The 27,003-nt window shown below is 45.8% G+C and overlaps 2 protein-coding genes across 15 annotated transcripts in view; one reads left to right on the top strand and one right to left on the bottom strand.

Annotated features, from left to right (window-relative positions):
* GAPVD1 (GTPase activating protein and VPS9 domains 1) overlaps positions 1–446 on the bottom strand; it is a 111,611-nt gene extending 111,165 nt beyond the window's left edge. For 7 of the 13 annotated variants that reach the window (XM_054502303.1, XM_054502309.1, XM_054502308.1 and 4 more), the window contains exon 1: positions 45–446. The gene's annotated coding sequence lies outside the window, so the exon portion shown is untranslated. The remainder of the gene's footprint in view (positions 1–44) is intronic. The other 6 variants (XM_054502307.2, XM_054502314.2, XM_054502310.2 and 3 more) reach the window with 5 other exon arrangements.
* On the top strand, positions 327–26,318 carry HSPA5 (heat shock protein family A (Hsp70) member 5). 2 transcript variants are annotated; one of them, XM_054502315.2, is made up of 10 exons: positions 327–423; positions 3,253–3,313; positions 20,201–21,582; positions 21,681–21,912; positions 22,241–22,378; positions 23,017–23,129; positions 23,219–23,609; positions 23,723–23,960; positions 24,242–24,409; positions 25,411–26,318. In XM_054502315.2, the coding sequence occupies exons 3-10, from the start codon at positions 21,461–21,463 to the stop codon at positions 25,971–25,973; spliced, it is 1,965 nt and encodes a 654-aa protein (XP_054358290.1). In that variant the 5' UTR covers positions 327–423; positions 3,253–3,313; positions 20,201–21,460; the 3' UTR covers positions 25,974–26,318. The 2 variants fall into 2 exon arrangements, with proteins under 2 accessions (XP_054358290.1, XP_054358291.1); XM_054502316.2 differs by lacking the exons at positions 327–423; positions 3,253–3,313 and having other exon boundaries at positions 19,969–21,582.
* The last annotated feature ends 685 nt before the right edge of the window (positions 26,319–27,003 follow it).

Genomic DNA, 27,003 nt, shown 5'->3' with positions numbered 1-27,003 from the left:
GGAGCCGCGCACCGCGCGCGGGCTATATCGGGACGCGTACTCACCAAGGGGCTCATGCGGAGGAGGACACGGAGGACTCTGTCGGACCGCCACTCGGCCTCGGAGCCGTCGCCCTCGCCGGTGACTGTCCCCGCCGCCGCTGCCGCCACCTTCGCCACTCGCCTGTTGGCTTCCCTGCGTCCTGCAGCGGCGCTGCCGCCACGCCAGCGCGCGTGCGCGGCGCCGCGGGGGCCCCTGGGAGCTGTAGTTCCGCCCGGGCGGCTAGGGGCTCCCACTTCCGCCTTAGGCAGCCCTAGGTCAGCTGCCCCCTGAGGCGGTCGTGGTTGTCCGGTTCCGGAATCGTCTTCCGGAAGGTTGTTCACCAGGCCTGGGCCCTGGTTTCCGCCTGCAGTAATGCTGGACGTGAAGAATCCGACAGAGCAAGTATGTGTAAAGCAAAAATGTACAGCGTTTTATGCTTTCTGTGACAACGCTCAGTTGCCCAGGACACATTATTCGCATGAATGACTCTCTCTCTCTCTTCTCTGTTTCTCTCTCACACATACGCACACACCACTTACAAACCTCCCTTTTTTTTTTATTTTCGAGACGGAGTCTCGCTCTGTCGTCCAGGCTGGAGTGCAGTGGCGCAATCTCGGCTCACTGCAAGCTCCGCCTCCCGGGTTCACGCCATTCTCCCGCCTCAGCCTCCCAAGCAGCTGGAACTACAAGCGCCCGCCACCACGCCCGGCTAATTTTTTGATTTTTAGTAGAAACTGGATTTCACCGTATTAGCCAGGATGGTCTCGATCTCCTGACCTCGTGATCCGCCCACCTCGGCCTCCCGAAGTGCTGGGATTACAGGCATGAGCCACCGCGCCCGACCCCTCCCTTCCGTTTTGTTCAAAGTGCCATTAATTGGTTTGGATGGTATCTGGATTTTCAGTGTAAAACCTGCTTTCCCACTTCTCAGTTTCTAAAATCTTGCTTGTCATAAACTTCACCATGCAGTTATTTTGGGTAAGTCAATAGATGAACTGTCTGATAATTTTTGTAACAGCATAACTCATACATTCAGAGGTAAAGTTAGCTGAGTTGAACAGTCTAGAAACCTTAGAATTGGAAGATACCTGCTTAAAGGTCACTAGTACAACTGCCGCACAGGCAGGAATTCCCTCTTGTACATTCAGCCAGATGGTCATCTTCCTGTTCAACAGTTCAAATTTCAGGGAGCTCACTCCCTCAAGTAATGCAGCCTGCTCCACTGTTGGACAGCTCTAAATGTTAGAAAGTTCTGCCTCCTGCTGAGCTGAAATCTGTTTCCCTTTATTTCCTTCCATTGCTGGTAGTTATGCTGCCTGGAGCAATACAGAATGTCTTCCACTTGACAGATCTTCAAAAAATTGAAAACAATGATTATATCCTCCAATACTGGGAGTCTCCAGGCAAAAAAAGGAAAAAAGTAATAATCATTTCCCCAGCTATTTCAAATGTCAATCAACTCCCAAACTGCTTTCCATCTACTCACCTCTCTTGATGTCACCTTTAGGGGCATGGTGGCATATGCCTATAATCCCAGCACTTTGCGAGGCCAAGGCAGGAGGATTGCTTGAGCCCAGAAGTTCAAGACCAGCCTGAGCAACATAGTGAAACCCCATGTCTACAAAAAATACAAAAATTATCCAGGCATGGTGGCGTGCACCTGTAGTCCCAGCTACTAGGGAGGCTGAAGTGGGAGGATCACCAAGCCCAAAAAGGTCAAGGCTGCAGTGAGCTGTGATCATGCCACTGAACTCCAGCCTGGGCAGCAGAGTGAAACCTGTCTCAAAACAAAACAGCAACAACAACATTGACAGAATTGCTTCATATTTATTGCCTTGTTTTATGACTACATAGGTAGTAATAGAACCACCTATGGTAGGCTGGTCAGATGTTATTGCTATCGTGTTGCCATTCAACTCATTCAGGAATTCAATCAGCTCTGTTACAAGACATTACTCAATGCACCTCTGGCATGAAATAAGCAAGAGGAGGCTGGGCGCAGTGGCTCATGCCTGTAGTCCCAGCACTTTGGGAGGCCGAGGTGGGCGGATCACGAGGTCAGGAGATCGAGACCATCCTGGCTAACACGGTGAAACCCTGTCTCTACTAAAAATACAAAAAATTAGCTGGGCGTGGTGGCGGGCGCCTGTAGTCCTAGCTACATAAGAGGCTGAGGCAGGGGAATGGCGTGAACCCGGGAGGCGGAGCTTGCAGTGAGTGGAGATTGCGCCACTGCACTCCAGCCTGGGCGACAGAGCGAGACTCCGCCTCAAAAAAAAAAGAAAAGAAATAAGCAAGAGGATACAATTTACAATCTAGGGTGGGATGAAACTTCCACAGATTAAGGATCATCCTAATAAGCCAAGGTACAAAGCATTCTGAGATTCCCAGAGAGAATGGCCTTTTCAAGTCGAGGGGTCATGACCTTATGGGAGAGGTGACACTTAGGAGTTACTGGGTGGCTGGATTTCAAGACAAGAGATGGCATTCGTGGACTGCTAAGGAAGAACTCAGCCTTAGCAAAATGAATGCATTCACAGTGGGCTCTGGAACACTGCGTCTGGGTAGGCTGGAGTACCCAGGCCAGGGGGGAAGGGAAGGAGAGGCCCCAAAAGTTGCAAAAGAATCTTCAGGGAAGCTGCATTGCATGTGAGAAGTAAAAAAGGAACTAGAATGGTCAGTTAATCTTCTGAGCCCTGTTCTGTCACCTACAAATGAAGAACTTGAACTAACAAGCAGTTTTCTTTTTTTTTTTCCAGTCAGCACACTCAAGGAATTCAAATCTCCTGCTAGAACTATGGATCACTACAACAGTGATTCTTGGGAAGTATGGAATAGGTATTATTTTCATCTCTTTTACACATGGGAAAGTAAACTCAAGAGGTGAAAATTTGCTCAAAATCAATAAGTAGTACTCCCTGAGGGCAGATCACTGTCTCCCTAGAATCTGGCATACTGCTTAGAATGTAATAAATGTTTGTTTTTTGTTTTTTAAATGAATGGATGAATACACAGTAAACTCTGTCCAAAGCCCCTTTCTTTCCACTACACAACTCAGTCTTCCCTGACATAGAAGGATATGAAGTTACTTGTTCATAGTCACAAAATTCATAGTGGACCTTGTGTAGAGTTTAGTTCTTCAGCCTCCCAACTCCATACTCTATTAAACTACTCTGCCTCAGAATCGCAAAACATTTTTTTAATGTTCTTTTTCCTTCTATGTGTGCACAGCCAGTCTTAGAAGTAAGCCAAGAAAGCAGATGCTATGGCCAAGTGATTTAAGGGGCCTCTGGTAAGTATTTCTGGACAAAAAAAACACTTTATCCCCAGGTCCCTCAAAGGCCCCCAAACTTCATCACTTATATTGAATCACAAATGTTAACTTGAGGTGAAAATTTCAACCAACACATAGTCCCTGAGGGCGCAGACTCCATCTTATTCACCACTGGGCATACTGCCTAGAATGTAATAATTTGTTGACATTTTTGTTTTAGAAATAGGTCTTACTATGTTGCCCAGGCTAGAATGCAGTAACTATTCACAGGTGCCATCGTGAGGGCTCAAGGGATCCTCATGCCTCAGATTCCTGAGTAGCTGGGACCACAGGCTTGCACCGCTGCGCTGGGCTCACTTGTTTGTTTTTTGCTTTGTTTTGTTTTGTTTGAGATGGAGTCTCACTCTGTTGCCCAAGCTGGAGTGCAGTGGCATGATCTCGACTCACTGCAACCTCCACCTCCTGGGATCAAGCAGTTCTCATGCCTAATTCTCAGCTGGGATTACAGGTACACGCCACCACGCCTGGCTAATTTTTCTTTTTCTTTTTCTTTTTTGAGACAGAGTTTCGCTCTTGTTGCCCAGGCTGGAGTACAATGGCACAATCTCGGCTTACCACAACCTCCGCCTCCCAGGTTCAAGCAATTCTCCTGCCACAGCCTCCTGAATAGCTGGGATTACAGGCATGTGCCACCACGCGCAGCTTTTTTTTTTTTTTTTGAGACAGAGTCTCTGTCGTCCAGGCTGGAGTGCAGTGGTGTGAGCTCAGCTCACTGCATCCTCTGCCTCTCGGGTTCAAGCGATTCTCATGCCTCAGCCTCCTGAACAGCTGGGATTACAGGTTCGGGCCACCATGCCTGGCTAATTTTTTTTTTTTTTTTAGATGGAGTTTCACTCTTGTTGCCCAGGCTGGAGTGCCGTGGCACGATATCAGCTCACCATAACCTCCGCCTCCCAGGTTCAAGTGATTCTCCTGCCTCAGCCTCCGGAGTAGCTGGGACTACAGGTGCATGCCACCGTCCCCGGCTAATTTTTGTATTTTTAGTATAGACGGGGTTTCACTATGTTGGCCAGGCTGCTCTTGAACTCCTGACCTCGTGATCCGCCCGCCTCGGCCTCCCAAAGTGCTGGGATTACAGGTGTGAGCCACCGTCCCAGCAAATTTTGTATTTTTAGTAGAGACGGGGTTTCTCCATGTTGGTCAGGCTGGTCTCGAGCTCCCAGCCTCAGGTGATCTGCCCGCCTCAGCCTCCCAAAGTGCTGGGATTACAGGCGTAAGCCACTGAGCCTGGCCCGCTTGTTTGTTTTTTAATGAATGATTGGAGTGCAGAGTCTCAGAGATCAGCTTGTCCAACACCCCCTCTTTTGAATTTCGAGGCTGTTTCTCACTAGCTCCTAATTAAAATGTATGTACCCTTGGGAAATGTAACTTTTTTTTTTTTTGAGTCAGAGTTTTGCTCTTGTCCCCCAGGGTGAATTGCAATGGCAGGATCTCAGCTCACTCCAACCTCCACCTCCCGAGTTCAAGCGATTCTCCTGCCTCAGCCTCCCAAGTAGCTGGGATTACAGGCATGCGCCACCACACCCGGCTAATTTTGTATATTTAGTAGAGACAGGGTTTTTCCGTGTTGGTCAGGCTGGTCTCAAACTCCCAACCTCAGGTAATTCGCCGGGCGGCCTCCCAAAGTGCTGGGATTACAGGCGTGAGCCATCCATCAAAGCTGAAAAGTAACATTGTTTAAGTTATAATACATCTACACTTAGGAAAGAAATATGAGAGTTAAGTGAGACCAAACCATACCAGAAAAAAAAACAGGCCATAAGAAATAAAGATTACAAAGAGAAAGAGGAAGACGAAAGGGAAGAAACAAGGACTTCACCTATGGCATGATTTTATTTCAGCAGTCCCTAACCTTTTTGGCACCAGGGACTGGTTTTGTGGAAGACAGTTTTTCCAGGAAATGGTGGTAGGGGGTGGAGGAGGTCGGGGGGATGGTTTCGGGATGAAATTGTTACACCTCAGATAATTAGGCATTAGATTCCCATAAGGAGTGGACAACCTAGATCCCTTGCATACACAGTTCACAATAGGGTTCGCACTCCTATGATAATCTAACGCCACTGCTGATGTGACAGGAGGCAGAGCTCAGGCGGTAATGCTTTCTTACCCACCACTCACTTCATCCTGTGCTGCTCCTTTCCTAACAAGCCACAGACCGGTACCAGTTCACGGCCCTGGGGTTGGAGACCCTGATTTATTTGGCACACAGTTTGGAAAAGAAAATGCTGTGAAATAGTAGTACACGCTTGACTGGGGAAAGATTAGGGTCACATCTGGAAGAGTCAAGCAAATTATAAACTAGGCAGTAAGTAAATACAGCAATAACATGAATAAAAATCATAATTTTACCATTAAAAAACTCTAAAATAATTTTCATTGTTTATTTACTTTTTGAGACAGGATCTCGCTCTTTCACCTAGGCTAAAGCTCAGTGACACCATCACTGCTTACTGCAGCCTCAACCTCCCTGGCTCAAGCCATCCTCCCACTTCAGCCTCCAGAGTACCTGGAACTTGACACATGCGAAGTCCCTTCACCATGCCTGGCTAATTTTTTTATTTTTTATACAGAGAAGATCTCACTATGTTGCCCAGGCTGGTCTCAAACTCCTGGACTCAAGTAATCTTCCTGCCTCGTCCTCCTAAAATGCTGGGATTACAGGCAGGAACCACCACACCTAGCTTTTTTTTTTTTTTTTTTTTTTTAATTCTGAGACAGGGTCTGTCTCTGTCACCCAGGCTAGAGTGCAGTGATGTAATCACAGCCCACTGCAGCCTCTACTTTCTGGGCAGGGCTCAAGCAATCCTCCTGAGTACCTGGGACCATATGCGTGCACCACCATGCCTGGCTAATTTTTTAATTTTTTCTAGAGATGAGGTTTTGCTGTGTTTCCCAGGTTAGAGCTCTAGGAATCCTGTAAGCAAAAAAGTCCAGTAAGACCCAGGTGGTAGAAAGTATTCCTTAAAAAAATACTTTTTACTTTGGAGCAATTCATTTGTTCCTGTCATAGCCATAGTCCATGTTCTGGGTCATTGGTGGTCCTACACTGGCCCCCACTGGCAGGCTCAGAAATAATAATACTGAGATTCATGAAGCTGATGGAGCTTATGATTTAGGGGCCCTCACTTGCCTGGAGACTCTTCAAAGATCCTAGCAATGTATTCACAGTCATATGGCTTTGCAACATTTAGCAAGGAGTTAAATTATCAGCTGGCCGAGTGCACTGGTTCTCACCTGTAATCCCAGCTATTCAAGATGCTGACTCAGGAGAATTGCTTGAGCCCAGGAGCTTGAGGCTACAGTGAGCTATGATGGCACCACGGCACTCCATCCTGGGCAAAAGAACAAGACTTAGTCTCTAAAAAAATTTCTAAATAAAAAAATTTAAAAAAAAAACTGAGAAAACTGAACATGAGGAAAGTGGCTCCTATAGAACAGGCTTATGAATCCTGCAACTCAAACACTTCTGCCAAATGAAGTCTACTGTAATCCTTATTTTTCTACAAGTACCAGGGACATCCAAACTGATAGGAGGTGTAATTCTTTGTTGTTTTTTGTTTTTTAGAGGGAGGGTCTCACTGTGTCACCCAGGCTGGAGTGCAGTGGCACAATCATAGCTAACTACAACCTCAAACTCCTGGGCTCCAGCGATCCTCCTGCCTCATGCTCTCAAGTAGCTGGAACTAGAGGCACTCTCCATACACGTGGCTAATTTTTTAACTTTGTAGAGACAGGGTGTTGCTATGTTGCTCAGGCTGGTCTTGAACTCCTGGGCTCCAGCAATACTCATGGCTCAGACTCCAAACTGCTGGGATTACAGGCATGAACCACCATGTCTGGCCCAGGAGCTGTAATGTTAATGCAACATAAAAGTGATATATTACAGCTGGTGCGGCAGCTCATGCCTGTAATCCTAGCACTTTGGGAGGCCGAGGCAGGCGGATCACGAGGTCAGGAGATCGAGACCATCCTGGCTAACACAGTGAAACCCCGTCTCTACTAAAAATACAAAAAATTAGCTGGGTGCGGTGGCGGGCGCCTGTAGTCCCAGCTACTCGGGAGGCTGAGGCGGGAGAATGGAGTGAACCCGGGAGGCGGAGTTTGCAATGAGCCGAGATCATGCCACTGAACTCCAGCCTGGGCGATAGAGCGAGACTCCGTCTCAAAAAAAAAAAAAAAAAAAAAAAAAGTGGTATATTACTTGTATTTGAATTTAACCCATCGTTCATTATAACATATGAAATATCTTACCTTGGCCGGGTACAGTGGCTCACGCCTGTAATCCCAGCAATTTGGGAGGCCAAGGCAGACAGATCACTTGAGGTCAGGAGTTCAAGGACAGCCTGGCCAACATGGTGAAACCCTGCCTCTACTAAAAATACAAAAATTAGCCAGGCATGGTGGTGGGCACCTGTAATCCCAGCTACTCAGGAGGCTGAGGCAGGAGAATCGCTTGAACCTGGGAGATGGAGACTGCAGTGAGCCGAGATGGTGCCACTGCACTTCAGCCTGGGTGAAAGAGAGAGACTCTGTCTCAAAAAAAAAAAAAAAGGAAAGGAAAAAAAAGTCTTACCTTAATGCAATTATATATCTTTCACTGACAATCTTTTTTGTTTTCTTGCATTACTTTTACTTTTCTTTTTAAAGATCTTCAAGCTTGATAAGGTCCTAATAGATAAACAGGTGTTTAAATAGAAAGAAGACGTAGATGAAAAAACTAACAATTTACTTTTTTTTTTTTTTTTTAAGGCTAGTGAAGTGAAGCAGTGGAGTGGACATAATTTACTTTTTGAAAAACATAAAAATCAGCAATTTTTTCCTCCATCCCCTCCTATCCAAAAATCAGCAATTTTAATGGTTCCTGAATATTTTATCATACTGATGTACTGATGTATCCTTCTTTTCTATTTATTTATTTATTTATTTTTGGTTTAAACAGAGTCTGTTTCTGTTGCCCAAGCTGGAGTACGATGGAGTGATCTTGGCTCACTGCAACCTCTGCCTCCCAGGTTAAAGTGATTCTCCTGCCTCAGCCCCCAAGTACCTGGGATTTCAGGCACGCACCACCACGCCTGGCCAATTTTTGTAGTTTTAGTAGAGACAGGGTTTCACCATATTGGCCACACTAGTATTGAACTCCTGACCTCAAGTGATCTGCCTGCCTCGGCCTCCCAAAGTGACAGCATTACAGGCACTCTGCGCCCAGCCATACTGCGCCCAGCCATACTGAAGTATCCTAATTTTTCACTTCAAAATGGAAATTTTTTATTTCTGATAACAAAACTCCATCTCTACTAAAAATACAAAAAAATCAGCCAGATGTGGTGGTGCATGCCTGTAATTCCAACTACTTGGGAGGCTGAGGCAGGAGAATCGCTTGAACCCAGGAGGCTGAGCTTGTGGTGAGCCGAGATCGTGCCATTGCAGTCCAGCCTGGGCAACAAGAGTGAAACTCCGTCTCAAAAAAAAAAAAAGAAAGAAAAAATAATAAAGCAGATTACTCAAAAGTATGATAGTACTATACCATTTATTATTTATTTATTTTTCTGAGACAGGGTTTTCGTCTTCCACCCAGGCTGAAGTACAGTGATGTGATCGTAGCTCATTGCAGCCTCAAATTCCTGAGCTCAACTGATACTCCCGCCTCAGTCTACTACCTGGGACTACTGGTGTGCACCACCGTGCTTGGTTAATTCTATTATTATTATTATTTTATTTTTATATTTTTGTAGAGATGGAGTCTCGCTATTTGCCCAGGCTGCTCTCAAACTCCTGGCCCCAAGTGATCCTCACGCCTTGGCATCATAAAGCACTGGGAACACACCTTGCCCAGCCTACAATATTTTTTTCTTTTTTTTTGAGACGGAGTCTCGTTCTGTTGCCCAGGCTGGAGTGCAGTGACAAGATCTTGGCTCACGGCAAGATCTTGGCTCACTCCAACCTCCACCTCCTGGGTTCAAGTGATTCTTCTGCCTCAGCCTCCTGAATAGCTGGAACTACAGGTGCCTGCCACCATGCCTGGCTAATACTTTGTATTTTTAGTAGAGATAGGGGTTTCACCGTGTTAGCCAGGGTGGTCTTGATCTCCTGACCTCGTGATCTGCCCGCCTCGGCCTCCCAAAGTGCTGGGATTACAGGCGTGAGCCACCGCGCCAGGCCCTGCTATTTTTTTTTTTTTAACTTAACAATATGTAACAGGTTTGGTTTGTGAACTTGATAGAGTGATTCTAAAACTTATATGGAAATACAAAGTGCCAAGAATAGTCAGAAACATTCCTAAAGAAGAAGAGCAATGTGGAAGGACTTGTTCTAAACGATATCAGGACATCATAAAGCACTCTGAGTATACAGATTTAAAAAATAAGTAAATAAATAAATAAATACATCAGAAAGCTACAGTAAGACAAGGTTTGGCTAGGCATGGTCCTGATTACAAAGTCCTGTAATCCCAGCACTTTGGGGGGCCAATGTGGGCAGATCACATGAGGTCAGGAGTTCGAGACCAGCCTGACCAACATGGTGAAACCTCATCTCTAACAAAAATACAAAAAAATTAGCCGGGTGTAGTGGCACACACCTGTAGTCCCAGCTACTCGGGAGGCTGAGGCAGGAGAACCGCTTGAACCTGGGAGGCAGGGGTTGCAGTGAGCTGAGATTGTGCCATTGCACTCCAGCCTGGGCGACACGGCGAGACTCTGTCTCAAATAAAAAAAAAAAAGAATTAATATCTTTTTTTTCTTTTTTTGAGAAAACTACTTGGGAAACTGAGGCAGGAGATCACTTGAACCCAGGAGGAGAAGGCTGCAGTAAGCTGAGATTACACCACTGCACTCTGACCCTGTCTCAAAAAATAAATAAATAAATAAATAAAAATAAAAAATAAGGCCAGGCCCAGTGGCTCACACCTGTAATCCCAGCACTTTGGGAGGCCAAGGCAGGTGGATGGCGAGGTCAGGATATTGAGACCATCCTGGCCAACATGGTGAAACCCCGTCTCTACTAAAAATACAAAAATTACCTGGGTGTGGTGGCACGTGCCTATAATCCCAGCTGGCTAAGGCACGAAAATTGCTTGAACCCAGGAGACAGAGGTTGCAGTGAGCCGAGATCATGCCACTGCACTCCAGTCTGGTGACAGAGCAAGACTCCATCTCAAAAAAAAAAAAAAAATTAAAACATCCAGTGTGGCTAGGCACAGTGGCTCATGCCTGTTACCCTAACACTTTGGGAGGCTGAGGTGGCTAGATCACTTGAGGTCAGGAGTTCAAAACCAGCCTGGCCAACATGGTGAAACCAACCCCGTCTCTACTAAAAATACAAAAAAAAAAAAAAAATAGCCGGGCGTGGTGGCGGGTGCCTGTAATACCAGCTACTCGGGAGGCTGAGGCAGGAGAATCACTTGAACCCAGGAGACAGAGATTGCATTGAGCTGAGGTCATACCACTGCACTCCAGCCTGGGCAACAGAGCGAGATTCCGTCTCAAAAATATATACAATAAAATTTAAAAAAAATAAATAAAACATCCAGCACATCATACATAAAGGGTAGCTACTCTTTACATATCAACAAAAGGCAGCTCCAGCTGGACACAGTGGCGCACACCTGTAATCCCAGCCTTTTGAAAGGCCTAGGTGGGTGGATCGCTTGAGGTCAGGAGTTCAAGACCAGCCTGGCCAACACAATGAGACCCCCATCTCTACTAAAAATACAAAAATTAGTCGGGCTTGGTGGTGCATACTTGTAATCTCAGCTACATAGGAGGCTGAGGCAGGAGAATTGCTTGAACCCAGGAGGCAGAGGTTGCAGTGAGCCGAGATAGCGCCATTGCACTCCAGCCTGGGCGACAGAGCAAAACTCCATCTCAAAAAAAAAAAAAAGGCAGCTCCACAGGTACTGATTTGTGACAATCTCCAAGAAATACAGTTAACTGAATAAAGACACAGAACCATATATGCACTGTGCTTCAGTGCTCCATCACTTGTTTTAAAACATGGATATGCCCGGGCGCGTGGGCTCACCTGTAATCCCAGCACTTTGGGAGGCCAAGGCAGGTGGATCACCTGAGGTCAGGAGTTCAAGACCAGCCTGGCCAACATGGTGAAACCCCATCTCTACTAAAAATACAAAATTAGCTGTGTGTGGTGGTGCATGCTTGTTATCCCAGCTACTCAGGAGGCTGAGGCAGGAGAATCACTCAAACTCAGGAGGTGGAGGTTGCAATGAGCCAAGATCATGCTACTGCACTACAGCCTGGGAGACAAGTGTGAAACTCCATCACAAAAAAAAAATTAATTAAAAAAAATTAAAACATGGATATACTCAGACACACACACACACGTGTGTGTGTGTGTGTCTATATATATATCTATATATATATATAATTTTTTTTTTTTGAGACAGAGTCTCACTCTGTTGCCCAGACTGGAGTGCAATGGTGTGATCTTGGCTCACTGCAACCTCTGACTCCCAGGTTCAAACAATTCTCCTATCTCAGCCTCCAGAGTAGCTGGGATTACAGGCGCATGCAACCATGTCTGGCTAGTTTTTGTATTTTTAGTTAGAGACAGGGTTTCACCATCTTGGCCAGGCTGGTCTGGAACTCCTGACCTCGGGTGATCCACCCACCTTGGCCTCCCAAAGTGCTGGGATTACAGGCGTGAGCCACCGCGCCTGGCCTACATTTTTTATATGAATAAAACATTTCTAGGCCGAGTGGGGTGGTTCACGCCTGTAATCCCAGCACATTAGAAGGCTGAGGCAGGAGGATTGCTTGAGCCTGGGAGTTCATGATTAGCCTGGGCAACATAGTAAGGCATTTCTACAAAAAATGAAAAAATTATGGCCAGGCACAGAGCCTCATGCCTATAATCCCAGCACTTTGGGAGGCCGAGGCATGCGAACTGTTTCAACCTAGGAGTTCAAGACCAGCCTGGACAACACAGTGAAACCCCATCTCTACAAAAAATAAAAACAATTAGCTGGGGGTGATGGCGCATGCCTGTAGTCCCAGCTACTTGGGAGGATGAAGTGGGAGGATCATTTGGGCCCAGGAGATTGAGACTGCAGTAAGCCGCGATCTGGCCACTGCACTCAAGCCTGAGCAACAGAGTGAGATGTTGTCTCTAAATAAATAAAATTTAAAAATTATCTGGCCATGGTAGTGCACACCTGTGGTCCCAGCTACTCAGGAGGCTGAGGCAGGAGGATCACTTGAGCCTAAGAGGTCAAGTTTGCAGTGAGCCGTGATCATTCCAGTGCACTCCATCTCAAAAAATAAAATAGGCTGGATGTGGTGGCTCACGCCTGTAATCCCAGCACTTTGGGAGGCCAAGGTAGGCAGATCACAAGGTCAAAAGTTCGAGACCAGCCTGACCAATATGGTGAAACCCCTTCTCTACCAAAAATACAAAAATTAGCCAGGCATGGTGATGGGCGCCTGTAGTCCCAGCTACTCAGGAGGCTGAGGCAGGAGAATCGCTTGAACCCGGGAGGCAGAGGTTGCGGTGAGCCGAGATAGAGCCACTGCACTCCAGCCTGGGCAACAAAAGTGAAACTCTGTCTCAAAAAATAAAAATAAAAAAATAAATAAAATAAATAAAACAGGAAAACATAACACAAACACATATTGTGTGTGAATAAAACATTTCTAAACTGGCCACAGCGGCTTATGCCTATAATCCTAGCACTTTGGGAGGGTGAAGCAGGGGGATTACTTAAGGCCAGGAGTTCAAGACCAGCTTGGGCAACATAGCTATACCCCGTCACTACAAAAAATAAATTGCTGGGCGTGGTGGCTGACGCCTGTAATCCCAGCACTTTGGGAGGCTGAGGTGGGTGGTTCACAAGGTCAGGAGTTCGAGATCAGCCTGGACAAGATGGTGAAACCCCGTCTCTACTAAAAATACAAAAATTAGCCGAATGCGATGGCAGGAACCTGTAATCCCAGCTACAGGTTGGGATCCGGCTGAGGTAGGAGAATCGCTTGAACCCAGGAGACAGAGGTTGCAGTGAGCCAAGACTGTGCCATTGCGCTCTAGCCTAGGCAACAGAGCAAGACTCCATCTCAAAAAAAAAAGAAAAAAAATTAGTGCCGTGTGGTGGCAGACACATGTAGGCCTACCGACCCAGAAGGCTCAGACAGGATTGCTCTGCACAGTGAACTGTGATTGAGCCACTGCTCTCCAGCCTGGGCAACAGAGTGAGATCTGTCTCGAAAAAAATAATCAATAAAAAGTAAAACATTTCTAGAAGGCTCCACAAGAAAGTGGTTACTGTGGTTCCCTCTATCAGTGTAGGGGAACAGGGCTGAGGACTGAGTAGCAGGGAGACTTATTGTATCCTTTGAATTTTATGCCTTGTATATACATTTACTATTTTAAAAATTTTAAATTTAAGGCCAGGTGCAATGGCTCATGCTTGCAATCCCAGCACTTTGGGAGGCTGAGGCCAGGAGTTGGAGACCAGCCTGGACAACATAGTGAAACCCTATCTCTAAAAAAAAAAAAAAATGAGGAAGGAAAGAAATGAGAAAAGAAAAACAATTTAAATTTAAGATATATCAAATATCAAATTCTATACAGGTAGCTCTTTTTTTTTTTTTTTTTTTTTTTTTTTTGAGATGGAGTCTCGCTCTGTCACCCAGGCTAGAGTGCAGTGGTGCGATCTTGGCTCACTGCAAGCTCCGCCTCCCAGGTTCACGCCATTCTCCTGCCTCAGCCTCCTGAGTAGCTGGGACTACAGGCGTCCGCCACCACACCTGGCTAATTTTTTGTATTTTAGTAGAGACAGGGTTTCACCGTGTTAGCCAGGATGGTCTCAATCTCCTGACCTCGTGATCTGCCCGCCTTGGCCTCCCAAAGTGCTGGGGTTACAGGTGTGAGCCACCCCACCTGGCCAGCTCTTCATATTTTGCAACTTGTTTTACTTCAAAGGAAAATATAAGACAGAAGGAAGAAAAATTAAAAGTAGTATTTTGGCCGCGTGTAGTAGCTCATGCCTGTAATCCTAGCACTTTGGGAGGCTGAGGCAGGAGGATTGCTTGAGGCCAGCAATTCAAGACCAGCCTGGGCAATAGAAGGAGACCCTGTCTCAAGATAAAAGAAAGAAATTTAAAAAATAAAAGTAGCATTTTTTATATAAAATTAAGTGCTTTCCAGTTAAAAACTTTTTGAGACAGTCTTCCTATTTCTCCCAGGGTAGCCTCAAACTCCTGGGCTCAAGCAATCCTCCTACCTCAGCCTCTGAAGTAGCTAGGACTACAGGGGGTGCCATCACACCCAGCTTCGTTTTTACTTATATTACCTTGTTTCTTTTCTGTTGTTCTTATTTTTCTTTTTAAGTTTACATGGACATCTCTAATACCGTATATTACCTTACTTGATCATGACAACAGTCTTGGCCAGGCACAGTGGCTCACATAATCCCAGCACTTTGGGAGGCCAAGTCAAGCAGATCACTTGAGCCCAGGAGTTCAAGACCAGCCTGGGCAACATGGCGAAACCCTGTCTCTACAAAATATACAAAAATTAGTAGGCTGTGGTGGTGTGTGCCTGTAGTCCCAGCTACTCGGAGGGCTGAGGCAGGAGGATGGCTTGAGCCTGGGAGGTTGTGGCTGCAGTGAGCCATGATGGCACCACTGCACTCCAGCCTGGGTGACAAAGTGAGACCCTGTCTCAAACAAACAAAAACCAGCCTTGCTAAGTGGCAGAATTATATCCATTTTACAGACTCATAAACAGAGCCTCAGAGACTGACTTGCCATAAGTTACACAGCCAGTAAGTAACACAACTGGAACTCAAATAGTTTTAGTGCTTCCAAATCCTATGGTCTTGCCTCTCTTTTACATTATCTGACACAGTGTGCCCTCCTAAATGCCTTCTGCACACACGCACAAAATGTGATAGAAAATGCACTATCTCTATGTATGTGTGGAGAAGGGAAGGTTCTCTATTATAAATTTACTTTTAGAAACTGAAGACAAGGAAGGAAATTAATTGCATAGCACACTGTACTTTCAGAAGTACAAAAAAAATAAAATACATGATTTATACCTACTATTGCTTCTGGCTCAGGTGTCAAGGTGACACTTTGGTTTTATTCGAGAGTTGTTTGATGAAGGGTGAATAAATTATTCTTAGCACCTTAATAAAGACATCTATGTGGGCTGGATGCGGATTACAACTGTAATCCCAGCACTTTGGGAGGCCAAGGTGGGCAGATCATGAGGTCAGGAGTTTGAGACCAGCCTGGCCAACATGGTGAAACCCCTATCTCTACTAAAAATCCAAAAATTAGCCGGGCGTGGTGGTGTGTGCCTGTAATCCCAGCTACTCGGGAGGCTGAGACAGGAGAATTGCTTGAACCCGGGAGGCGGAGGTTGCAATGAGCCGAGATTGCACCACTGCACTCCAGCCTGGGCAACAGAGCAAGACTCTGTCTCGAAAGAAAAAAAAAGACATCTATGTGACCAATATAGGAATAATTAGATGTACCATTTATTTTTTATTTTTTGAGAGGTGTTTTCCTTTGTTGTCCAGGCTGGAGTGCAGTGGCACAATCATTGCTCATTGCTGCTTCAAACTCCTGGGCTCAAGTGATCCTGCCACCTCAGCTTTCTGAGTATCTGGAACTACAGGTGTGCACCACAATGACTGGCTAATTTTTAAATATTTTCACAGAAGGAGGCAATCTCTCTGTTTTGCCCAGGCTGGTCTCAAACACCTGGCCTCAGGTTTCCTTCCACCTCGCCCTCCCAAAGTGGTGGGACTTTGGGCATGAGCCGCTGCACTTGGCCTTACTCCTAAAATTTCTTCTCACATTATATTTCTATGATTAGTAATGGCATTACCACTGTTCTACAACCTTCACACTACTTTCACATACAATATCTCATTTGATCCTTGAAGCAGTCCAGTAAGACAGGCAGGACAGAAATTCCTGACATTCAATAGATTAAGAATCTGAGGCTTGGCAGGGCGTGGTGGCTCACGCCTGTAATCCCAGCACTTTGGGAGGCCGAGGCGGGCAGATCACCTGAGGTCAGGAGTTTAAGACCATCCTGGCCAACGTGGCAAAGCCCCATCTCTACTAAAAGTACAAAAATTAGCTGGGCATGGTGTGTACGCCTGTAATCCCAGCTACCCAGGAGGCTGAGACAGGATAATCGCTAGAACCGGGGAGGCAGAGGCTGCAGTAAGCCAAGATCGTGCCACTGCACTCCAGCCTGGGCAACAGAGCAAGACTCCGTCTCAAAAAAAGAAAAAAAAAATCTGAGGCTCTGAGAAATTGTTTTTTGTCAAAGTTATGTGCCCTATCACCTAGTTGAATGTTCTCTCCAACAAACCATATGGAAAATTTCAATTATCAGGATCTAAATGTTAATATTAAACTTGTAAATTACACAGGTCCTTTCCTTTTTCTTCCTGCTGTATGCCTGTCATTTATTATTAATCCTCTTTCACAAAGGAAGATTTTTTTTTTTTTGAGGCAGAGTTTTGCTCTGTCGTGCAGGCTGCAGTGCAGTGGCGTGATCTCAGCTCACTGCAAGCTCCACCTCCCAGGTTCACACCATTCTCCTGCCTCAGCCTCCCAAGTAGCTGGGACTACATGCGCCCGCCACCGTGCCCGGCTAATTTTTTGTATTTTCAGTACAGACGGGGTTTCACCGTGTTAGCCAGGATGGTCTCGATCTCCTGATCTCGTGATCCACCCGCCTTGGCCTCCCAAAGTGCTGGGATTACAGGTGTGAGCCACCACGCACGGCCACAAAAGAAGATTTAAGAGCTAAATGACATCCAATCCTAATAAGTCCTACCTCTGCTTAATTAGCTTTCTGAGATCAGGTAGGAAATGGAAAGCAATTTTTTGAGAGAGAGAGTTTCACTCTTGTTGCCCAGGCTGCAGTGCAATGGCATGATCTCAGCTCACCTCAACCTCCACCTCCCGGGTTCAAGTGATTCTCCTGCCTCAGCCTCTCAAGTAGCTGGGATTACAGGCATGAGCCACCACGCTGGGCTAATTTTGTATTTTTAGTAGAGACGGGGTTTTCCATGTTGACCAGGCTGGTCTCGAACTCCCGACCTCAGGTGATCCGCCTGCCTCGGCCTCCCATAGTGCTGGGATTACAGGTGTGAGCCACCAGGCCCAGCCTGGAAAGCAATTTTCTTACCCATAGGAGCACAAGTGAAATGGGCTGGTTTAAATTTCTGGATAAAAATTTATATTTGCATATCATCCGTTATCAAAATATTTACAAAATGTGTAACTGGAGCCGGATGTGGTGGCTCATTCCTGTAATTCCCACACTTTGGAAGGCTGAAGTGGGAGGATTGCTTGAGGCCAGGAGTTTGAGACTAACCTGGTCAATGTAGCTAGACCCCATATCTTTGAAAATTATAAACTTTAAATTTAAAACCAAAAATATGTGACTACTCTATATCCTAAAACAAAATGTAAGTTTTTTTTTTTCTTTTTAGACAGTCTCACCCTGTTGCCCAGGCTGGAGTGCAGTGGTGCGATCTTGGCTCACTGCGACTTTCGCCTCCCAGATTCAAGTGGTTCTCGTGCCTCAGCCTCCCTAGTAGCTGGGATTACAGGCATGCACCACCATGCCCAGCAAATTTTGTATTTTTATTAGAGATGGAGTTTTGCCCTGTTGGCCAGGCTGGTCTCGAACTCCTGACCTCAAGTGATTCACCCACTTGGCCTCCCAAAGTGCTGGGATTACACATCTGAGCCACCATGCCCAAACCCAAAATTAAGTCTTATAAATCTGAAGCTCAAGACGACAACCTATAGAGGTTAAAAATCAAACTGCCAAGGCTCAAATACTGGCTCATTATCTTAGGTGTGCAATCTCCTGGGCAAGTTTCTTTACCTCCTGGGGCTTCAGATTCCTTCACTCTAAAATAGGGGTAAGAAAAAAAATGCTTTTTTGTTTGTTTCTTTGTTTTTGTTTCTGTTTTTTTTTTTTTTGAGACAGAGTCTCATTCTGTGGCCAGGCTGGAGTGCAGTGGCGCAATCTCAGCTCACTGAACCTCCACCTCCCAGGTTCAAGTGATTTTCCTGCCTCATCCTCCGAGTAGCAGTAGCTGGGACTACAGGCGCGTGCCACTACACCCAGCTGATTTTTGTATTTTTAGTAGAGACTGGGTTTCACCATGTTGGCCGGGATGGTCTCGATCTCTTGACCTCGTGATCCGCCCACCTCGGCCTCCCAAAATGCTGGGATTACAAAAAAATGCTTTCTTAAAGATTAAAAGAGATAATGCACATACATCTTTAGCACAGTGTCTAACAGTTAAGTATTGATAACTTGACCTGGATATTATTTTTGGCATTTAATGTTCAGCAAGCTAGTTTTGACCATGTACTTTCCTATTCGTAAGTGACTGTGCTTTGGAATATACTAGAAAATGTATGTAAAATGTTTGGTTTTAAAAAGGTGAAACCACAATATACTCAATTCCCTTTGGAAGTTAGCCATGTATCGCTTTTCTAAATTTTACAAAAAGGAGAGTTACAAAACGTTACTCTGTTAATCAAGGATAAGGCTGAAATCGAGTTGTTTTTTTTTTTTAATGGAAATGGACTGCGATATAAAAACATTTGATTGAAATGAAAGAAGCTGTAATGTGGTCAAATGATGATTTCTATCTTAATGCTGGACCGATGCAAGCCAAAGAAGGGTCAGTGTTGCCGCAGGATTACAAGCCCTGCTGAAAGAGATGCATGATGCAACCTCTGTAGTGAACAGAGTCAACTCTGAGTCACCAGTCTAACCTTCGAGAAGCACTAAGGAAAAAGAAAATTCTTGAGTACTGAGTCACAGGCTCAACATCTTAATAAAAGGTGTTTAGGATGTTTCAGTGGTATCTGGACACAGTATACCCATGAATCTCAAATATTTCATATCAGAGCTTTTTGCCCTTTCCATAGTAGGTCCTCTAAAAACATTCCTCAAACAAATGAATTTTATTTTTATTTTTTGAGATGGAGTCTAGCTCTGCTGCCCAGGCTGGAGTGTAGTGGCGTGATCTCGGCTCACTGCAACCTCCACCTCCCGGGTTCAAGCGATTCTCCTGCCTCAGCCTCCCGAGTAGTAGCTGGTACTACAGGCATGCACCACCACGCCCAGCTAATTTTTGGATTTTTATAGAGATGGGGTTTCATCGTGTTACCCCGGATGGTCTTGATCTCCTGACCCCGTGATCCATCTGCCTCGGCCTCCCAAAGTGTTGGAATTACTGGCTTGAGCCACCACGCCCGGCCACAAATGAATTTTTTGTTTTAAAGTTAAGAGGTCAGGCACAGTGTCTCACGCCTGTAATCCCAGCACTTTGGGAGGCCGAGGTGGGCAGATTGCTTGAGGCTGGGAGTTCAAAACCAGCCTGGCTAAAATGTTGAAACCTCATCTCCACAAACACACACAAAAAATACAAAAATTAGCCAGGCATGGTGGTGCGTGCCTGTAATCCCAGCTACTCAGGAGGCTGAGGCAGGAGAATCGCTTGAACCCCGGAAGCGGAGGTTGCAGTGAGCTGAGATTGCACCACTGCACTCCAGCCTGGGCGTGACAGACTGACGCTCCGTCTTGAAAAAAAAAAAAAGTATTGGCAAGAGTGAACTCCACCTGGTTATCAATCCTAACTCCATCACTCACCAGCTCTGTGACTTGTTTAGTTATTTAATCTTTTTCAGTCTCAATGTCCTCATCTGGAAAACGGGAAATGCCTACCGAGTATTGAACTGTCAAGACTAAATGACACATGAAAAGCACACTGAACAATGTTTAATCCACGGTAGGCTTTCAGCAAATAGTGGTCTCTATTATTTTTTGCAACAGGGTGTTATATAAGAATAAGGCATTATCAAGACGATTTTCGCCTATCAAATGTGTTGGCTGTGTGTACATCAGACCTTTTCCTGGAATGAAGGTAGAAAAGTATCAACAATAAAGGATGGGGAAAGCCCCGTAAATGATAACCTTTGCCCCAGAGGGAAACGATGGGCAGCGGAGGGGAAAGTAAAGGGTAGCAAGCTAGAAAAATTAGACATCCAGGGTAGGAGGGCTGGCACTGGAGTGGGTTGCCACAGTAGGGAGGGGACTCAGAGCTGGAGGCAATTCCTTTGGCCGGGCTTGTCCTGCGTCTTACCGTGGGGCAGCGCAATGTGGAGAGGCCTGGTAAAATGGCTGGGCAAGGGTGCGGAGGGGACATAACTGGCAGGAAGGAGTCATGATTCGTGGTCGAACAGAGTCCAGACCAGCTCGACCTGTGAGCAACGAACGGCCCTGCGACTCGCATACCCCAATACCGGTAGTGGCCGTGAAGGGCAAAGAAATGTGTTCTGAGGCGTTCCCAGCATCTAAGCTGCGACCGGTCTACTCAGAGACTGGATGGAAGCTGGGAAGAGAAAGCTGCTTCCCGCTTCGGGGTGAGGGATGGAGGAAGGGAGAACAAGCAGTAGAGAAGGAAAAGTTTCAGATTCCACAGCCCCGGGGGGTCACTCGTGCTGGACCTACTCCGACCCCCTACGGCCGGGAGTGAAGGGGGGACTTCTGCGGTTACCAGCGGAAATGCCTCGGGGTGAGAAGTCGCAGGAGAGATAGACAGCTGCTGAACCAATGGAACCAGCGGATGGGGCGGATGTTATCTACCATTGGTGAACGTTAGAAACGAATAGCAGCCAATGAATCAGCTGGGGGGGCGGAGCAGTGACGTTTATTGCGGAGGGGGCTGCTTCGAATCGGCGGCGGCCAGCTTGGTGGCCTGGACCAATGAACGGCCTCCAACGAGCAGGGCCTTCACCAATCGGCGGCCTCCACGACGGGGCTGGGGGAGGGTATATAAGCTGAGTAGGCGACGGCGCGGTCGACGCCGGCCGAGACAGCACAGACAGGTTGAGCTATTGGGGTGTTTCGCGAGTGTGCGAGGGAAGCGCCGCGGCCTGTATCGCTAGACCTGCCCTTCGCCTGGTTCGTGGCGCCTTGTGACCCCGGGCGCCTGCCGCCTGCAAGTCGGAAACTGCGCTGTGCTCCTTTGCTGCGGCCTGTGGCTGGACTGCCTGCGACGCCCTGCCTGCTGCTGCCCAACTGGCTGGCAAGATGAAGCTCTCCCTGGTGGCCGCGATGCTGCTGCTGCTCAGCGCGGCGCGGGCCGAGGAGGAGGACAAGAAGGAGGACGTGGGTACCGTGGTCGGCATCGACCTGGGGACCACCTACTCCTGGTAAGTGGCGTTTGCGGATGCAGGGGGACGGGGCGTGGCCGCCTGGCCTGGCGTGAGAAGTGCGGTGCTGATGTCCCTCTGTCGGGTTTTTCTGTCAGCGTCGGCGTGTTCAAGAACGGCCGCGTGGAGATCATCGCCAACGATCAGGGCAACCGCATCACGCCGTCCTATGTGGCCTTCACTCCTGAAGGGGAACGTCTGATCGGCGATGCCGCCAAGAACCAGCTCACCTCCAACCCCGAAAACACGGTCTTTGACGCCAAGCGGCTCATCGGCCGCACGTGGAATGACCCGTCTGTGCAGCAGGACATCAAGTTCTTGCCGTTCAAGGTTCGACCGAGTTTTTCTCATCCAGTTAGAGGACGGGTGGGTGGTGGGAGTATTTAGTTATAAGTCTCTGGAAAAGTGTTGAGACAACAGTTGAAGGTTATAGACATGATGTATGTATAGTTGCTGTCGTACTCTGTCTACAATAGTTTAGGAATAAAAGACCGATTAAAACTGAACTTTGTAAGACACCTATACTCGCTGAAGTATTTCTAGTCAATTTGCAGCCCCAAGGGACCAAAATAAACCAAATTGTGGGGATGGTAGTGGGTCTTTTAAACTTTGAGATATCATTGTATCTGTGTCTGAAAACAATGATTCTTTAAAACAGGTGGTTGAAAAGAAAACTAAACCATACATTCAAGTTGACATTGGAGGTGGGCAAACAAAGACATTTGCTCCTGAAGAAATTTCTGCCATGGTTCTCACTAAAATGAAAGAAACCGCTGAGGCTTATTTGGGAAAGAAGGTAAATATTTCTAGAACGATGTTAAGTATTTTTTGATCATTAGTATTCTCGGTTGGCTGTTATGTATAGAAGCCTTCATGAAGGGTTTCAAAACTTTTAATCAGAATGGTATTCATGCTTGTCAGGTTTAATTATTGAGTCCCTTACTATAAGCCAAACAAAATAGACTTTTCATGTATTATTTAATGCATACAATTCCAGGGGCATAAAATTTTATATATTGTATTCATCAATAAGTTGGTTTAAAAACTAAAGTGATGGTTTGACTATAATTTTTTTTTTGAGATGGAGTCTTGCTCTGTTGCCCAGGCTGGACTGCAGTGGCACGATCTCAGCTCACTGCCACCTCTGCCTCCCGGGTTCAAGCAGCTCTCCTGCCTCAGCCTCCCAAGTAACTGGAACTACAGGCACACCACCACACCTGGCTAATTTTTTTTTTTTTTTTTTTAATTTTCAGTAGAGACAGGGTTTCTCCACATTGCCTAGGCTGGTCTTGAAATCCTGACCTCAGGTGATCCTCCTGCCTCAGTCTCCCAAAGTGCTGGGATTACAGGCACAAGCCACCGCCTGGCCAGACTGTAATTTAAATAAGGGTTAAACTATGTGACAATACACTTAATTATCTTTTATCCTTTTAGGTTACCCATGCAGTTGTTACTGTACCAGCCTATTTTAATGATGCCCAACGCCAAGCAACCAAAGACGCTGGAACTATTGCTGGCCTAAATGTTATGAGGATCATCAACGAGCCGTAAGTATGAAATTCAGGGATATGGCATATTTGCCAAATAGTGGAAATGTGAAGTACTGACAAAACTTTTCCCTTTTTTAATCTAATAGTACGGCAGCTGCTATTGCTTATGGACTGGATAAGAGGGAGGGGGAGAAGAACATCCTGGTGTTTGACCTGGGTGGCGGAACCTTCGATGTGTCTCTTCTCACCATTGACAATGGTGTCTTCGAAGTCGTGGCCACTAATGGAGATACTCATCTGGGTGGAGAAGACTTTGACCAGCGTGTCATGGAACACTTCATCAAACTGTACAAAAAGAAGACTGGCAAAGATGTCAGGAAAGACAACAGAGCTGTGCAGAAACTCCGGCGCGAGGTAGAAAAGGCCAAACGGGCCCTGTCTTCTCAACATCAAGCAAGAATTGAAATTGAGTCCTTCTATGAAGGAGAAGACTTTTCTGAGACCCTGACTCGGGCCAAATTTGAAGAGCTCAACATGGTATGTTCCTTGTTTTCTGCTGTGCTAATGAGATCTCATTAGACTCTGAATTCAGGACATTGCATCTAGATACTTAGATAACAGACATCACAGTAACCATGTCTTTTTTCTAGGATCTGTTCCGGTCTACTATGAAGCCCGTCCAGAAAGTGTTGGAAGATTCTGATTTGAAGAAGTCTGATATTGATGAAATTGTTCTTGTTGGTGGCTCGACTCGAATTCCAAAGATTCAGCAACTGGTTAAAGAGTTCTTCAATGGCAAGGAACCATCCCGCGGCATAAACCCAGATGAAGCTGTAGCGTATGGTGCTGCTGTCCAGGCTGGTGTGCTCTCTGGTGATCAAGATACAGGTAGGTCGTCATCGCAACATCTTTCTTAGTGATTCAGTAGCTTGAGGGAAGACTCATTAGCTATTGCTTTAGAAAATACCAGAATATGAGCAACAAGGTCACACAGCTAGTAAAGGGTATAAGTGAAGACAAGACTGGGGTAGTCTCAAGATCATTAGCAACTGTTTAATTCACTGCCTTGAAGATGTGTGTGTTAGAACCTAACCAAATGTTAGAGAGATAAACTTTACATAGCTCATAGGGAGAACTTGAATTAAAAGTTAAATAACTTATCCTTACAGGTGACCTGGTACTGCTTGATGTATGTCCCCTTACACTTGGTATTGAAACTGTGGGAGGTGTCATGACCAAACTGATTCCAAGGAACACAGTGGTGCCTACCAAGAAGTCTCAGATCTTTTCTACAGCTTCTGATAATCAACCAACTGTTACAATCAAGGTCTATGAAGGTAATTACTTAAGTTTGTTAATATGGCTTTTTTTTTGAGATGAAGTCTTGCTCTGTTGCCCAGGCTGGACTGCAGTGGCATGATCTCGGCTCACTGCAACCTCTGTCTCCCGGGTTCAAGTGATTCTCCTGCCTCAGCCTCCAGAGTAGCTGGGATTACAGGCGTGGACCACCACACCTGGCTAATTTCTGTATTTTTAGTAGAGATGGGCTTTCACCATGTTGCCCAGGCTGGTCTCCAACTCCTGACCTCAGGTCATCTGCCTGCCTCCGCCTCCCAAAGTGCTGGGATTACAGGCGTAAGCCACCACGCCAGGTCTATCTATCATGGCATATTTTAAAAGAACATGACTTAATATGTTCCATTGAAATGGCTAGGGAACTAAGTAACTGCTGTTTTCAGATGGAGGTCTTAATTTGAATAATGTTTTATATCTAGATATTTAGCATTCTTTTTTTTTTTTTTTTTTTTTTTTTTCTTGAGATGGAGTCTTGCTCTGTCGCCTAGGCTGGGGTGCAGTGGCATGACCTGCAACCTCTGCCTCCCGAATAGCTGGGATTACAGGTGCCCACCACCATGCCTGGCTAAGTTTTGTATTTTTAGTAGAGGCGGGGTTTCGCCATGTTGGCCAGGCTGGTCTTGAACCCCTAACCTCAGGTGATCCACCGACCTCGGCCTCCCAAACTACTGGGATTATTACAGGTGTGAGCCACTGTACCCAGCCAATGATTAGCATTCTTACTACTGATAGCATCTGAGCTGGCTCCTAGAGTACAAGAGAAAGGAGTTCAACACTACTTTAAAATAGATAAAATTCAGTTGAGTTAGTAACCTAACTCATTGTTAGTACTAGTTGCTGCTCCTTGTAGACCAGTATGAAATTACTTTTAGCTCGATAAAACCAAAAGTGTCACTTCATGCTTCACACTGAAACGCGGGGATCTAGATGTGCTAATGCTTGTCAGTAACAACTAACAAGTTTTTCTGTATGTAACTTCTAGGTGAACGACCCCTGACAAAAGACAATCATCTTCTGGGTACATTTGATCTGACTGGAATTCCTCCTGCTCCTCGTGGGGTCCCACAGATTGAAGTCACCTTTGAGATAGATGTGAATGGTATTCTTCGAGTGACAGCTGAAGACAAGGGTACAGGGAACAAAAATAAGATCACAATTACCAATGACCAGAATCGCCTGACACCTGAAGAAATCGAAAGGATGGTTAATGATGCTGAGAAGTTTGCTGAGGAAGACAAAAAGCTCAAGGAGCGCATTGATACTAGAAATGAGTTGGAAAGCTATGCATATTCTCTAAAGAATCAGATTGGAGATAAAGAAAAGCTGGGAGGTAAACTTTCCTCTGAAGATAAGGAGACCATGGAAAAAGCTGTAGAAGAAAAGATTGAATGGCTGGAAAGCCACCAAGATGCTGACATTGAAGACTTCAAAGCTAAGAAGAAGGAACTGGAAGAAATTGTTCAACCAATTATCAGCAAACTCTATGGAAGTGCAGGCCCTCCCCCAACTGGTGAAGAGGATACAGCAGAAAAAGATGAGTTGTAGACACTGATCTGTTAGTGCTGTAATATTGTAAATACTGGACTCAGGAACTTTTGTTAGGAAAAAATTGAAAGAACTTAAGTCTCGAATGTAATTGGAATCTTCACCTCAGAGTGGAGTTGAAACTGCTATAGCCCAAGTGGCTGTTTACTGCTTTTCATTAGCAGTTGCTCACATGTCTTTGGGTGGGGGGGAGAAGAAGAATTGGCCATCTTAAAAAGCGGGTAAAAAACCTGGGTTAGGGTGTGTGTTCACCTTCAAAATGTTCTATTTAACAATTGGGTCATGTGCATCTGGTGTAGGAAGTTTTTTCTACCATAAGTGACACCAATAAATGTTTGTTATTTACACTGGTCTAATGTTTGTGAGAAGCTTCTAATTAGATCAATTATTTTAGGAAATTTAAGGCTAGATTCTCGTGTGTGGGGTGAAGGGAGGGAGTGTTTGGTATGTTGGGATAAGGAAACACTTCTATTTAATGCTTCCAGGGAATTTTTTTTTTTTTTTTTTTAAACCCTCCTGGGCCCAAGTGATCCTTCCACCTCAGTCTCCCAGCTAATTGAGACTACAGGCTTGTTACCACCATGCTCGGCTTTTGCATTAATCTAAGAAAAGTGGAGAGAAGTTAATCCACATCTTTACTCAGGCAAGGGGCATTTCACAGTGCCCAAGCGTGGGGTTTTCTTGAACATACTTGGTTTCCTATTTCCCCTTATCTTTCTAAAACTGCCTTTCTGGTGGCTTTCTTTTTTTAATTATCATTACTATTGATGCTTTTATAGCTGCTTGGATTCTCTGAGAAATGATGGGGAGTGAGTGATCACTGGTATTATTAACTTTATACACTTGGATTTAATTTGTAACTTTAGGATGTAAAAGTATATTGTGAACCCTAGCTGTGTCAGAATCTCCATCCCTGAAATTTCTCATTAGTGGTATTGGGGTGGGATCTTGGATGGTGACATTGAAACTACACTAAATCCCGTCACTATGAATGGCTTAAAGGCAGTGGTTTGTGTCAGAACTGGTTTAG

This window comes from Pongo pygmaeus, chromosome 13, assembly GCF_028885625.2.
Source record: "Pongo pygmaeus isolate AG05252 chromosome 13, NHGRI_mPonPyg2-v2.0_pri, whole genome shotgun sequence".
In the NCBI taxonomy this organism is placed as follows: Eukaryota; Metazoa; Chordata; class Mammalia; order Primates; family Hominidae; genus Pongo; species Pongo pygmaeus.
The sequence above is the reverse complement of the archived record's forward strand: the minus strand, read 5'-3'. Positions and strand labels throughout refer to the sequence as shown.

Coding starts and splice junctions, on each gene's coding strand:
- HSPA5 (XM_054502315.2), top strand. CDS start 21,461: ATGAAGCTCTCCCTGGTGGCCGCGATGCTGCTGCTGCTCAGCGCGGCG. Junction 21,583..21,680: donor CTGGGGACCACCTACTCCTG/GTAAGTGGCGTT, acceptor TTTTTCTGTCAG/CGTCGGCGTGTTCAAGAACG. Junction 22,379..23,016: donor AGGCTTATTTGGGAAAGAAG/GTAAATATTTCT, acceptor TTATCCTTTTAG/GTTACCCATGCAGTTGTTAC.